Source organism: Mytilus trossulus, chromosome 12 (genome assembly GCF_036588685.1).
Source record: "Mytilus trossulus isolate FHL-02 chromosome 12, PNRI_Mtr1.1.1.hap1, whole genome shotgun sequence".
NCBI classification, from domain to species: domain Eukaryota; kingdom Metazoa; phylum Mollusca; class Bivalvia; order Mytilida; family Mytilidae; genus Mytilus; species Mytilus trossulus.
In genome coordinates, this window is record NC_086384.1 from 11,997,212 (window position 1) to 12,013,213 (window position 16,002).

At 32.1% G+C, this 16,002-nt stretch overlaps 2 protein-coding genes across 4 annotated transcripts in view; one reads left to right on the forward strand and one right to left on the reverse strand.

The window, feature by feature from the left end:
* The window catches only part of LOC134692070 (nucleolar protein 7-like), a 37,290-nt gene that overhangs the window by 6,173 nt on the left and 15,115 nt on the right, over window positions 1-16,002 (forward strand). For 2 of the 3 annotated variants that reach the window (XM_063552433.1, XM_063552435.1), the window contains exons 2-3: window positions 13,338-13,513; window positions 13,888-14,038. In XM_063552433.1, the coding sequence (XP_063408503.1) occupies window positions 13,338-13,513; window positions 13,888-14,038 (327 nt within the window). Of the gene's footprint in view, window positions 1-9,479; window positions 9,737-13,337; window positions 13,514-13,887; window positions 14,039-16,002 lie in introns of those variants that run through there. The other variant, XM_063552434.1, reaches the window with a different exon arrangement.
* Window positions 1,197-7,061, reverse strand: LOC134692069 (low-density lipoprotein receptor-related protein 2-like). The gene is made up of 6 exons (XM_063552432.1): window positions 6,858-7,061; window positions 5,702-5,885; window positions 4,643-4,891; window positions 3,611-3,771; window positions 3,128-3,303; window positions 1,197-1,436 (listed from the first exon to the last, which is right to left on the reverse strand). The coding sequence occupies exons 1-6, from the start codon at window positions 6,931-6,933 to the stop codon at window positions 1,275-1,277; spliced, it is 1,008 nt and encodes a 335-aa protein (XP_063408502.1). The 5' UTR covers window positions 6,934-7,061; the 3' UTR covers window positions 1,197-1,274.

Here is a 16,002-nt window from a genome sequence, read left to right on the forward strand (position 1 = left end):
TCAGATAAATGTCGTTATTATTGAGATTCAACATATCATCCAAATGTGATTTTATATCTTTGAATCAGATGTCGTTTCGATGGGACTTTGTTAATTTAAGTCAAAAATTGTAACTCACAACAATACAGAAACAGGTCTGAAATAAGTGGTGCACAGTCAATTCTCACTGGAATTCAGATAATTTGACGGTAAACGGAATCGTCATAGCGATCACGAATATTACCAAGTAACAATTTAATCGTATGTATAGTATAACTGCAGGTCCAATTGACAGTTAGTTTGTTTGTTTTTACAAAAAAGTGACACAAAAGCGTTTGAACATATCTATTCGCATCTTGACTTTTTAAATGCTCATTTATGAATTGTGTGAATTATTATGAGTCAAAGTGGGATACATGGTAGAAAATTCAAGTCGTTGAACAGATTCGAAATCACCAATATAAGCTTGCAATTTATCAAGTACTTCCGATGAATTTTGACGCTCTAAAAGTAATTAATTCCACTATCTTTAAAGGCTTTGTTTTAACAATTTATTACCAGGTTTTTTATTGTACCAAGTGTACTGGTAAGTACAAAAGATAGTTTAGTAGTGGAACAATGGCTTGAAGACAAAAAAACATTTGTATTTGTACGGATTTTGTTTTGTAGCTTAGAAGGCCAGTAGTATATAGTTGGAACCTTCTCATTGAATTTGGTTGTGCTTGTAAAAAGGAAGCTAAAAGTTTATGTATTTGGCTGTGATTGTACAATGGTAGCTAACTAAAAGTTTATGTTGGTTACAGATGTCATTTGCTGAAAAATGGAGTCAATTGGAATGTTGGTCATCTCGTGATTTCTTGATGATGTCAACGAATGAAATTTAACTTATTAGTTGAAGACAAACTGACAACGCCATAACAAAACAGAAAAAAAAAACGAAAGAGAAAAAAATACTGAGAAAAATAAATTGACAGCAATAAAACCCCACCAAGAATTTGGTATTCTCAGGTGATCCACTGTGTTGCTGATGTATATACAATGTCAGTTTATTTGTCTCTTTCGGAGGTCATATTCAAGAAGAAAATAAAACAAGATTAGAGTTACGAAACTAAAAGAAAGTAGAATGGCAATTGGGAACATGTCGAAGAGACAACAACATGTCCAAGGAGCAAAAAACGGCTTAAAGTCGAACTTAACAATTGATGACAACATGCCGGTACAATAACAAGCATATTTATTTCATAATCTTTGTTTCTACATGTTTAGGTAATTTTCTTTCAAATAATTTTTCTGAACTATTTCATGTTGTTGTTTGGTTGCGTGGAACTATGGAATATTCTGAAATGTTGAACTGGAACTCCAAGTGGTAAGGAAATAATTTTGTTGTTTCTGGTGTTTAAGCGGAAAATCTTGTTCTTTTTATCTTTTCGCAATTTTTTCATACCATACAAGTTTCCCTGGAATATTCAAAAATATAAATTAATTTAGATATGAAATAATATATAAAACTAAAACCAAATGAAAGAAATAACTAAATAAATGTTAGCATCACTCAAGAAAATTGGTGATCGATTTGAGGTATGTAAATTAAATGTATTTTCATGAGATACATACGGTTTAAATTCTGTTCTACGAAACAGACTTTAATACGGTCAAACAATTCTGTTTTTATCCATTTTTTTTTTCATTATGCGCAGAATCTATTCAAAGTGTATATTGTTGACACTTTGTGTGTATTTTCCTGTGTGAAATATGCCGTTGCCAGTCACACTTCATTCATATGTATATAGCACAGAAATTTACAACGACTTGATTATTCAAGCGTTATCATTTAACAATATAAGCAACACGACGGGTGCCACATGTGGATTAGGATCTGCTGACCTTTTCGGGGCACATTAGTTCATCCCAAGTTTTTGCGGGGGTTCGTGTTGATAAGTCTTTATTGATCTGTGTTTTGTCTTGTGTGCTATTATTTTTCTGTTTGTCATTTTCTTTTGTAGCCATAGCGTTGTCAGTTATTTGTTTTTATCTATGAGTTTGAATGTCCCTTTGGTATCTTTCGTTCCTCTTTTATGCGTAATGTGAAACTATATCGACATATTTAATGATTTCGAAAAATGTATTGTAAACAACTGACATGACAACGATATATTTTAGTGATTCATTCGACTCGAAGAAGTGGCACGCAGCTCATTGTATGGTTATTCTACATACACATTTCCCTTTGATAGCTTGTCTTTTATCAGCAAAAAACCGTTGTGTTAATTAGATCAGAAACTAAGAAAGTACTTAGATACCGAAATGATACATAACAAACTTTTCTAATATTTATAAAAAAAAAAAAGAAGATGTGGTATGATTGCCAATGAGACAACTATCCACAAAAAAACAAAATGACAGACATTAACAACTATGGGTCCCCGTATGGCCTTCAACAATGAGCAAAGCCCATACCGCATAGTCAGTATAAGAGGCCCCGATATTGCCTGTTTATAAATTTATGTCATATAGCTCTTCAACTGCTTCTGGTTTGTTCTTATGACTTTAGAGTATTCAGCTTCGATGGTTCCTATGGAACTAAATCAAAAGGGCAATTCGGACACTTTCAGTTTCAAAGTGATGTTTTAGTTTTTTATGCTTTATATGGATTTTGCTATTCTTGTTTGTCCTTTTGGTTATATAGCTTTGAAAGTATGCAGGTATTGATACACTTGTGACTTTTAGTTTAATATATTCGAGTGTTCAGAATTGACATATTAAGAACAATCAATTTAAACAAAAAAAAAGATATATTTTTTAACTACGTCGATACCGCTACTAGTTAACTTCTGGTCCATTAGGGTATCATCAGATTAGTGTTCAGTGATTAGTAAGGAAATGATTTTATCACTAACATTTTAAAAGTCGTTGATTTCGAATGTCATTTAGACCCTCAAAGACTCTTAGATTGGCGTACTTTGTGAATATTAATCAAGACATGCACTTCAGGCGCAGCAAATTTATAAATTGACATTTTTCTTATTAAGAAAAAGTTCCATAAAAATGTAACCAATCTAAAAAGTCAGAATGTGGTAAAAAAACGTCCGACAAATCCATTACGTTTATGCCTTTAGCAGTCATTTCTGTGTGTTGTATATAACATTACCTTGTAGGCGATCTCAATCCACTTGTCAATAGTATGATGCATTTTGTATTTATTCGATCGAATAGCTCGTTCATATTTTGAAAAGCTATATGTTTGTCTGTTTTCCCCGTTAGCATCCATACTGTGCACCATAGAACTAAAGAAATCCATCCAGAATACTCTGCCTGTAGTATGATCTGTCCAAATACAATTTTGAACTACTAGTATACGTTTCACATTAACAATTGTATAATAGTTGATAATGTTTGTGATGATACAACTCATAACAAAAATATTTAACTTCATTGTCAATCTGAACATTCTAAAGATTTTGTTATTTCATAACGGAACCAGTAAAAATATACAAAAAATAAAGGCAAAAATAAGAAATTTTTACACTTCGATTCGCTTCAGCATTTTTTTTTAAAAATTCAAATGAGTAAAAGATGTTCTAGGATAAGAGATGTTACTGTTAAAACTTAATATATTTATATATTTCCTCACCTACTGCAAACGCTAATTCACAATTGTACTGGTTTTTATCGAGACAAGTATCAGCATCGATGATTTGTCTGTTTGTTCCATTCATGTCCATGTGTACTCTCTCAAGTATATCATAACTATGTAATGGTGACTTCGCACTTAGAGACACGAAATATATCCACCTAACAAAACAAACCAAGGACAAATGATAATAAGATATAAACAGTGGTAAGATGACAATAGTTGTGAAAAAAGGATGTGAAGATACAAAAGTTATATATGAACTCATCTTGTGGGGAAAAGACCCGCTCCACATGTGACACCTGTCCCTTTGCTTATGTTCATGTAAGTACAAACCTTGTTTAATTCGGTAGTCACATTCGTGGAAACTATCAATGCTTGGCAAACATTAAAATAATGATCAAAAGACAAATAGAATTACAGTTATTGTATACAAAAAACACATCATAGACAAAACTAAAGATTGGGCAACTCGAACCCCATTATAAACCGATGGCGATCTCGTGTGCTCCGGAAGGAAAAACAGATCCTGTTCGACACAATTCTGGCTAATGTTGTGCTTTACTTTAGCTCAAAATTTGACGAACTTGACCGATCTAGGATATAAAATTTTGACGATTTTAAGACACCACGTAATAGGGTCAAAGATAAACTTGTTAGATCATTTGACAAAAGCAAAATTACATGTTATCCTGCTCCCTTGCGAAGACATCTTCCTTCTTTCAGGAGTACTTTACCAAATATGTACATATGACATTTAAAAAAGTTTCAGTACCTGTTTTAATTGTTTATCTGAATCGTGAAGTCATCATAAGGTTAGGTAAGCCATCCTTCTTTAAAAGTAGACTAGCCCGATAGATGGTTAATATATCTGTCTGTATGTCTGTAGGACTAGACTTCTCCGAGAGGAGGGTAGAACACCTAACATAAAAATGACTTCACGTTTCAACTATAAAAAAAGCAAGCTATAAGCTAACCACGCCACAATTCTACATTAACCTACTCATGCAATGTATTCTGCTGTAAGTGTACCTGTTCACTGGATCGATTTGAAATTGATTGTCCCCATGTAGCATATTAACGTGTAATAAATGCTGTTTATCCGTCCCATCAAGATTAGTAGCATAGATATCGCCTGTAAACAATTCTCCAATAAGGTCACTAAAGTATAATTTATCATTTATCCAATCTACAGCGAGTCTTGCTGTCCAATCACCAGTAGAAACGGTTCTTATTTCGGAAAATCCCCCATTCAATAGCTTAGCTGATCTTATTTCATGGCTGGAAATAAAGAAGTGTAAACGTTTATATGAAGAATAACGATAATAGTTGATAGCTAGTAACAGTGCTTTATGAACACTTTCCCTTTTATAGTGGTTATGGAACGCTTTACCTTTTATAGTGGTTCTGGAACGCTTTACCTTTTATTGTGGTTCTGGAACGCTTTCCCTTTTATAGTGGTTATGGAACGCTTTACCTTTTATTGTGGTTCTGGAACGCTTTACGTTTTATAGTGGTTATGGAACGCTTTACCTTTTATAGTGGTTCTGGAAAGCTTTACCTTTTATAGTGCTATGGAGCGCTTGACCTTTTATAGTGGTTATGGAACGCTTTACCTTTTATAATGGTTATGGAACGCTTTACCTTTTATAGTGGTTCTGGAACGCTTTACCTTTTATAGTGGTTCTGGAAAGCTTGACCTTTTATAGTGTTATGGAACGCTTGACCTTTTATGGTGGTTATGGAACGCTTTACCTTTTAAAGTGTTTATGGAACGCTTTACCTTCATAGGGGTAAAGGAACGCGATACCTTTTATATTGGTTATGGAACGCTTTATCTTTTATAGTGGTTATGTTTTGGACATAGCTGTATTTTATATAGGTAGAGGACAGTAATCGGACGCCTTTCAAAGTGGTCCATTTCTCTGATCTGTATATATACAGTACATGTAGCTTAGCTATTTAACTTTACCCTGGTATAGAGAATGGGAATTGAACACTACCGTGTATGGTGGTTATTTGTATAGATATGTTAAAATAAATAGATTTACATACAACATGCAATAAAATGATTATAACCTTTCAAGTTACCTATAGATTCCTGACTTTAGCATAACAGATTCTGTCCAGAAAGCCATTTTCTTTTTATAATGGATATCAATAGATTTAAAATGGTTATAGGTGTGACTTTTGTTACACAATACACGTTCTCGCCATGTTCCTCTGTCAAAAAACGAGATCCCGTTCTCAGTCATTGCCAACAATGGTGGTCGATCTGAAACCGAAACATGTATTAAAATAAAATTAGTAAAACAAGGTTATTAGATTTTTAACAGGACCGATCAACAAAATTAATTTTTCATAGAAATACAACTATTCGGATGGATGTTTTTTCATATAATGCCACCAATGTCCTATCATCATCTTTTTCCTTATAAATATACCTCATAGTATAATTTGATAAACTATTGCCTTGTATAAGAATACATTGTTATAATTCTCTTCTGATATTTTCGTCCAAAATCCGAATAACCTCGACAAATTGTACCACCCTCTCTTTCAACACGCCAACTCGAATACTTCAATGTCTGATATCTAAAGCATTCTACATGTTTTTATAAATCAAACAAATAAAGTATATGTCCGTACAATAGTCTCTCTTGGCAATGTTATGCTCGATTTAACCACATCATTGTTGTCAAAAATATAAGTTTTTATTTAGCGTTACAGTCGATTTCAATGAGTGTGTAGGCAAATGTAATATCTTTGGTTAGCTTGCTTGGTAGGTGAACCGTGAAGTCATCGTTAGGTTAGATAAACTACCCTCCATTAAGATAGACTAGTCTGACAGATAATCGATCAATATATAATTCTGTAGGACTATAGGCTACTTCGAAAGGAGGGTAGTATACTTTACCTAACAATAGCCTTCACGGTTCAGCTAGCAAGCATGATAATCTAAGAAATTATCGTTAGCTACACACTTATTGAAATCGGCGGTAAAACTCAATTTCAAACTCGATGTGTCCAAGCGCTTGCCAAAAAAGTTAAAGCCATTTTAGGAGTTGAAATTTGTGAATGAATCCACTGTTATTTTCAAAACACATTTAAAGTTAAAATGTTGTGTCTGTATCCTCTTTGATATAGCATCTAAATATAAACAAAAGATGACAACAAAAAGTAAAGAAGCTTTGTTTATAAAGTAATGATATGAAAATATAAAATGTTTGGTATTTGTTTTATTTACCTCGAAAAGGTCGTCTAGAATATGAATATTTCAGAATTGTAAAGATGACAGCCAAATAAAGACATGTATTCCTCATTCTCCAATAAAAATCACATAAATCTACCAAAAAAAGAAATTATCAGCTTTCTGCACTTTAAATGCCGTCGAGTTGTTATTGTGTTCTCGTAAATGACGTCTGAATTTGTAGGAATATATAGGGGAGAATTCATCAAGTAGATAATATGTTAGAGAAATTTGTTTTGAAAATTATACACTACAACAAGGTTAAGTTTCACAAATATTTCGCCTATGACATTTGTTTAACGACACTGACCTTTCTGATATCATTCAAGTATTGCTTATTAGCCATGTAATAGCTCGTTAGTATTTGTTTCAAAATATCCATAATTGTAAAATGCATTATCTTTTTGCAAATATAAAAAGTTCATTTTTAAATGTGGTCGAAATACGTCTGTTGGTGTATATGGCGTGAAATAACTGAACTAGTATTCCAATGTCATTTCTAATGCCATATTTTATGTGTAAGGTACATAAGATAAAGTTTCCAGCAAAATGCGTTTTATGGCAAACTGTTACGTATGTCACACAAAGTCCACAAGAAACGTTCATATTAAAATTTGAAAACATCTTTCGCGAACACCATTGTTTCATATAAAACAAAACTGTATAAGTTAAAGGAACGACCATTAGGATCAGAAAATGGGGAGGGGTCCTATAAATATTCTAATCCCTAATTTGATGAATAAAGATACTGTGGTCAAGCAGATGACAAAAAAATCCAAATTCAGATTACCCCCTAATGTCACGGTACCTAAAGTGCGCCGAGTACCCAAATTGCACCTATTTAGCAAAGTTACAGAAGAAATCTTACAATATTTCATAGATACTAAACAATTTGTATTTTTATCATTTGATACTATGCATGTCTTTCAACCTAGGTAAACAGTATTTAGATATACTAGTACACAAAACATTCACAGTATTTATCAACAGATGAAGTCATCGTGTATCATCGTACAGCCGAAATAGGTACTAACCAAGCGGGCGTGAGTGATTTTGATCTTACACGGTAAAGAAAAAAAATGTTTTGTTCACATAATATCAATGTGGACTTCAATCTAAACATAATTGCTGTATTAAGAAATGATTTTCTCGAAGGTTGATGTCTTATTATTTTCCCAAAACAAGAACGATTACTAAAAATATGTGAAAATACTTGTCAAACAGGTTGGCCCTCGTCTCATCCGATATATTCTATATTCATTGCAACTCTTTTTTTGATAGAAGGCCACTCTGTGTGTGTAATAAATATAGCTGGTTCAATAATTGTCATTAAAATCTTTCATACATATGTTATTTTTCGATATTTTATACCGAAAGAAACGTTGTGTACGGTGATTAGCTGACCACATAAATCCTTATGTACGGTGCATAGTTAAGTTGTTTTACACCGTACACAAAACTTTATTTTCATACTTGTTCATTACCCCCAAAAGTGTCAACGAATGAGTAATAACAGGTAGATGTATGATTGGTAACTTTTACTTTTGCCATGTATTAGGTTTCGTTCAGATGAAACATGTAAATGTAGTGTTGATATTCACAACTATTTGCTCATAAACAAGTTGAAGTTCATTGTTCTTATTAGAATATCAAAGTTGTTTTATGAATAGGAAAAATCGATGCAAAAATTATTTGGGAGCAGGAAATTCAAATGTTGAGAAATGTACATTGAATATTGATAAAGCAAAACAAAGATCTTTGTTACCATGTTAGTTCAAAATCGGTCATGTCCGCTTGGTTAGTACCTATATCCGGTGTACTGATGATACACGGTGGAAGTGTTTACTGAAAAAGCATATAGGAGACAACCCGACCAAAAAGTAAAACAGTCAAATACATAACTTGATAAACAATGAATATGATTTAAATGATCAGTCATTTCTATTCCATGATTTTCAAATATTTTTAAAGTGACTGAAATTTACAATTTGTTTAAATCATGAGGTAGATTATTCCATACAACATCAGCTGTATATTTATAGTTCTTTATTTATGAGTGTTATTATGATATGCATTTTACTGGCCAGCTTTTATGCCTAGTTTACACTTATATGATTTTACCTTTACTACGTGACACCTAGCTTATGCTTTTAATTTAGTTATATTCTGCTTTTTACCCAATGATTATGCTTTTAGTGTTTCATTTTGTGGTCACGGTGCATTGAAAGTGTATTATGTTTTGTATTGTTATAAATGTCTTATATGTCGGCTAAAAGCTCATTAATTCAAGGTCGTTAAAAACTTCCATTTGTAAAAGCTTATTAGAGATTACGTTGTCTCTGTTTGTATACCTGAACCCCGCCTACAACTTGCCTACTACGATAAATAAAGCTTATTTATTATTTATGTTCAGAAACTGCAACTAGTTTAAAGGCAACAATTTTATCGTACGTTCTTTAAAAAAAAGCATACAGTAGACAATTAATAATAGTATAGTCAGTATTATACTATAAACATCTTCAGTTTATTGCACGTCAGCATGCTGTACGTAAATTTTGAAATATTATAGAGTGCTCCGAAATTAAACGGAGATTTATACAGAGCAGAACAATAGTCACTATTAGGTTGGTTCCTTTCCCCTGTATTCAACTTGCCCAGTGATCGAAAACGTGTGAGGGGAAACAAAAGCAATCTGTTTTTCTAGTGTTTATTTGTTAAAATGGCCTCTCATATGAAAAGAAGGTATCATCATGTTAAATTTGATGATGACGATTTTGAAACACCGGCATTTGACTTTTTAAACGACAAAGAGAGCAACAAATCTGGCGAAATGAAACATTCTGACGACGACATTCAATTGGAAGATTCAGGGCATGGTAATGTACATTTTCGCAACACATTTTATACTTTTGAAATCTACAGGACGAAGTGCTATATTTGAAAGTTACCTGGAGGTCTAATCAGCACTTACCAAGGATTTGTATAGTAAGATCTTACTATACAAATCCTTGCACTTTCGTAAGTTACTATGCTTTCAGTGTAGTGTATTCTAAATTGTTATGGTCTAGAAAGAAATGATTTATTTTCTCCTGTTGCTGTGACACCTTCCTACAACTCACAGAAATAATAGTTAAACAGGTCAGGAATAACCACCAATTAGTGGATTATACTTCAATTGACGTATAATCCACCAATTGAGGTATATTGGAATAGACCAATTGACGTATAACACATTTTTTTGGTAATAAAATTCTAGTGTGAGATAGGAGCATGATTTTGCAACTTGTAACCTATTTTATGACCCTTATTGGGTCCTCCAAAAGTTTTAGTTTAGTCAAAGCCTGCTGCATCTCTTGAGAATGCATGAGTACAACAATTCTTTTGTTGAAACATTTGTACTATTGACCATGATTGACTCTTTATCATGAAAGTCAAGTATTAACAAAGAGCTCCATTCACCTGTTGAGTTGTACTCATGATCACATGACTGCAGACAGTAATGATGTCCTTTGAAAGGTGATTACAGGTAAATTTGCCAATCAAGAATTGACAAGATAACAATAGAAGAAACTGGAAATACAATTATTGATTAAATGCAATATGTTATGTCACTATACTAAACTAGGAATGTTTGACAAGTTTTCATACCATAATATGGTTTTAAGAAAAAAATGCTCCATTTTAGTAGAATAATTTGTTTTGAAAAACAAACAATTATACACCAATTGGTCTATACCATTATACCTCAATTGGTGGATTATACGTCAATTGAGGTATAATCCACCAATTGGTGGTTATTCCTGACCTGTTAAACTAGCAAACTTTTTGATTTCATAATTGTTAAGGTAAAATCCCAACCATGCCAACTGGGTTTCTGTGTCCAAAGTGATGTGATTTTCTGATACAAATGTATGGTGCTCTTTGAATCCCTTATCAACATGATCAAGCCCTATTTGGTGTTGTTGGGGAAATAAATGTTACATTGTATTCCTCACCTGGAGCCATCTTTACATTGGTGTATAACATGCCTACATTTGTTGTCGGAATCATCCGTCATGTGTCCGTAGCAATCCGACCCAAGTATTTCAACATGGTCAATCGTAATTATTTTACCAACCACTGATGAATTGGCAATAAACACGTCACGTCTCCTTATATTTATCGGTTTCTGATTGGTTCATTTTATGGGAAAGTCTAAATGATTCTCATAGTTATGTGATCTTGTTCATGTGTTGTTTCATTTTCATTGACAAATTTGTATCTAACATGTCTGAAAATGGAAACTTGTAACTTATTAGACACACAACTACAATGTAATTTAACACGTCTTGTTAGTTGTTTTTCACGGTATCTTGTACATATTTACTATAAACTTGGGGATAAGTTCTGTTCAAACAAAAAATAACAGTTTTTAAATAAAATCATTTGATTTAAATGACTTTTTTGCTAAACATTTATTTCCTAATTTTCAGCGGTTGGCAAAATTATAACTATTGACATACATGTACATGTACTTGGGTAGTATTGCTAAGAATGATTCCGACAACAAATGTAGGCGTGTTATACAATATTGTAAAGATAAATCAATCAAGATTTATGATATAACAAGTTTTGGTGGGGTTGACAGCCCAGAACGCAGCATATAACAAATATGTCACTGCCCAACATTTTTCTAAAATGCAAGTTAAGTACCTTATTTTGTTATATATTAAGGTATACAGGGAAAAAAATCCTGAAACAAGTGCCTGTGGTGAATGATCATGACATTATGCATGATGATAATCTTTACAATAATTTTGAAGTTTTTCATAATATTTGATCTGTCAAGATGATTCATTTTATATCTGGGAAAAACAGGACATGCATACAACATATCTTTGGTTTTGATTTTTATGTCCTACATTTGTTCACTATCATGACTATGTACATATCCTATAACAAGGTAATTCACCTCCCAAATATCCAACATATACTGGCCAAAAGTCACGTATAAAGACTGGTTGATAAATGTTTAGAAATACCATATAATGTTTTCGAAACTTCAACATGTTCAAGCTTAACTTTATATATAGGAATTGTTGAATAAAATAACTTTTTGTTGATCTATAACCAAGGCCAGTACTATGCTGGTTCCTGACCTGGTTACTCATCTTGCTAGGTTGGGGGAACTAGCTGGTAGCTTTGATATGAATACAGATTCAAAGTTCAATATATAATAATTTTTAATGTTTATTAATCAGCATTCAGTATAGTTATCAATCGCAATAATCACATCATAAGTTCATGAGACATATTAAAACAGTATGTCTAATATCATGAATATCAATTCAATACAACTTCCTAAATCAAAGTCTAAACACAAGTGTAAACTACAAGTGTCAAAATACATGTACAAGTCTATCACACCAGTGTCCAATACGAGACTACATGTATAAGGCAAGTGTCCATTACAAGACGGTCCCTTACTACATCATGTACATGGTCACATGTACATGGTCAACTAATATATATATATCCTTCATTATTTAATTTACATAACATTAATACTCAATATATTTACTTTACATAATAAAGCTTATTTATCTATTTCTCCAAAACCAAGTCTTTGTGACATAACAGTAATAAAATCCTTTTGTATATTAGCACTTCTTTAATCCTTAATTCTCTATTGTCATTTAGACCTCAGGGGTTACATAATGTCAACTTATATTTGTTCCACCTTACAGAAGTTCCAGTGGAAACTTTATTATAACATGTATAAAAAATGTCATAATACCTGTACCTGATGGAACACATATTCTATACATGAACTATTTATTCCGTTAGGAACATCTACTGTAATATTTATTCCTGTGGAAGTTATATTCCAGAATAAATTTTCCATTTGGAACTTACATTATGAAGGAACTTCTATTCCGTGACAGCTTTACCATGTTTACACTTATCTAAAATTGTGAAGATTTATCAAGTAAATTATTTCTAAGCTAGTGCTAAATATCCTAACTAATTCTGAATTATAACAATTATTTGAATTCCACATTTTAACATTCTTGTATCTAAAATATACTGGTTATAGATCAAGGGGAGACTATTCAAGACTTTAAAAAATATAAATCTTAAAATTTGCCTTAACCAGGATATAATTTCTTCCCTATATCATTATATTTTTCTTCATGTATAAACGACTTGAATGTATAAGTACTAGTTTAACCCTAAACTGTCCATGCATCTTCTAATTGAATGACTTAATTTAAAAAAATCTTCAAATGTTTAGCCATGTTAGCAATTTGTATGACTTTCTTTTTTCATTGTATTTAAAACAAAATTAAATGTACCAAGAAAATTACAAAAAAAAACCCAGCTTTACCTTATTATTGGGCTGAATTCCTTTATCAGACAGCTGCAAATTTCTGAATGTTAGATGTCTTCAATAGTTTGACCTAGTTTTAATTACATGATACATATCTTTACTTACAGAGAGTTCTGATGCTGGATTATCTGATGAAGATGATGCCCCAGAGGATGTCAGTTTTAAAACAGGGAAGCAGACAGCATTACAACAAATGAGGGATGCCATCAAGAACATCAATGCTGAGAAAATTAAAACTAAAGAAAAGAGAAGGAAGATAGATGAACAGTTTAAAGAACAAAAGGTATTTCATTGTAGAGATATGGCAATCATCTAGTTACTGGTTACACTTGGATGTCATTTCAATCTGTATGATCAACAGTTTAATTCTTTAAACTTTTTAATGCACATACTGCAGTGGAGGGGGCATTAAATGATCCCCTTGTATGTCTGTACGCTCAAGGATTCAGTGTATGTCCCAATATTGGTTAACGTTCTATCACTTAAGTTTGCCTGAACAAATTGTTTAAAACTGAATCATATTTTTTTTTAAATACATCTAATTTGGACCAATTTATTTAGCCATTTTAAAATTATATTTCTCCATGTTCTCTGAGAAACAAACAGTTTGTATGGTTTGTCTGATGTATTCATGATATTTTCCTCTCTTTTTTTTAGAAAAGAAAGATGGAAGAACTAAAGAATGCAAGACTACCGGAGGATTTCTTGGAAGGAATAGCAGAAAAATTGCCAAGTAGAAAAAACACCACTACTGAGAAAACCAATTCTAAATCTGATATTATAGAGAGAGCCAGTTTACAGGAAGATGGTAATAGTTATTAATCATGAACCTGATTACTATTAATGATATAAACAATACCTGATAACGATGATAATCTGCTACTTGCTCTAATTTTAGGAATTAGTATAAAAAAATGCCAAAATTTAACAAAATTGTTAGAAACTTTTAAATACATATATTTATAAAAGATTGTTTTGCTAAAAAAAAAGAATTATGTGCTACATATGTTCAAGACTTCAAAAAATTCCGAGGAGAACACTTGTATACTATTTTTACTTTAAGGGCAACTTATACATTTTTCACTTAATCCTTTAGACTTCTGCCTACTATTTTCTTAGATTAAGGACAGGGTATGATACTTGAAAAGTATTTGGCAATAACTTCAAATTACAATGCAACGTGTTTATATATAGATATAGGAAGATGTGGTGTGAGTGCCAATGAGACAACTCTCCATCCAAATGACAATTTAAAAAGTAAACCATTATAGGTTAAAGTACGGCCTTCAACACGGAGCCTTGGCTCACACCGAACAACATATGGACCATAATTTGCTATTGGGCTCCGTTTCCTATAACTATAGAAAAGTGATAAAATGTGAATTACTGTAAGAAAACTACATCTAAAGATGCCATTATTTTTATCAACATACAAGTGTATGCTACTCTTCCCTAGAAAAAAAATTAAAATATACGAATTTCAAAGATTCTACAACCGTATTTTTGTGTCGTTTCTCGAGTTACCTTTTGCTTCCAAAGAGCATAACACTGACTGATTTATAGATAATCGTCACCGGCAAATTCGTAACTTTTGCTTTCAAATAACAAAGAACATCGACCAATAAGAATAGTGAGAAGAAAATGCAGAGAACTATAATTATTTATGTAGCAGATGTAAGAACAGTGGCGTGATTTTTGTGTCCGATTTCGTAACGCAATTTTTAGATGATGTAATCTGTTTTGTTGTAATAGAATTCTTAAAAACAATATGCAAATATGAACTCTCGCGAGATGTTCAAACAGGTAAATCCGAGATGATTTACATTCTTACTTTGTTCTTCATAATAATTAAGTTAGAAAATGACGTAATCGTTATGCGTTACATTTCACACGAAACAGAAGTCCAGTTATTTATTAAAATTGTTTTTGTCGTTAAGTTCTAATCATTTCCGGTCATACGTGAAACATGTGACTAACACGTGATAACACCATTACGGCCGGATGTACGAAATACTAGGTCTAAACATTGTTTTTGTTTCCAACGGGATGTTAGCAAACATAATCTGTAGACTTGCTTCGTCTTGTTTAAAAGAGGAAAATACAATTGTCAAAGAGATTGCGCTGGTGGTCTGTTATTTTTCCTATGTGCATAATGTTACATACGATCCTGTGTGAAAATAAATGCCCAATGACTTGACAAAATCGATTTCATATTTAACAGACGTTAGAACACACTTCGTTTCCCGATAATGACGTGAAGACTCCTTGGAAAAATCAATCGAAATTACGTCTCTTATCATTGTACCAATGCTCGTTGGATTGATTTAACTTCAGCAGTAAATATTACTGGATATTTTAGGTGAATAAATATAATTTAATAAAAAATACATGTTAATATACCGTTGCACTTGGAATGTACAAAGTTGGAATCTTTGTCACAGTTTTTAATTAATATTTTTTATTCATGTTCTGCAAACACTTATCAGAAACGCAATAAACTTGTCAAAGGAGAAGTAAACTTTTACCATGCATGACATGAAAGGAAGTACTTTATTGATTTTAGCCCACTAAAGTAGGTTAAAATGTGGAAACCATGTAGATGGTGTACAGGTCACAAGTATCACATTGTGCCTATTTTAAAGATTTTAATTCCAAGTTAAAAGTTTTTTTCTTTACTGGATTTAAAGAATGTTACATTGCCAATGATTTGGAATAAATTGTATATAACTGGAATATCAAAACCAAATATACTCATATGCGGTTTAGCTTAGC

Bases quoted from the DNA above. Each gene is read 5' to 3' on its own strand.
- LOC134692069 (XM_063552432.1), bottom strand. From the start codon at position 6,933: ATGAGGAATACATGTCTTTATTTGGCTGTCATCTTTACAATTCTGAAA. The intron at 4,892-5,701 runs GTAACTTGAAAG...CTTTATTTCCAG, and splicing joins CTAAAGTCAGGAATCTATAG to CCATGAAATAAGATCAGCTA. The intron at 3,772-4,642 runs GTACACTTACAG...TTGTTTTGTTAG, and splicing joins CAAATCGATCCAGTGAACAG to GTGGATATATTTCGTGTCTC.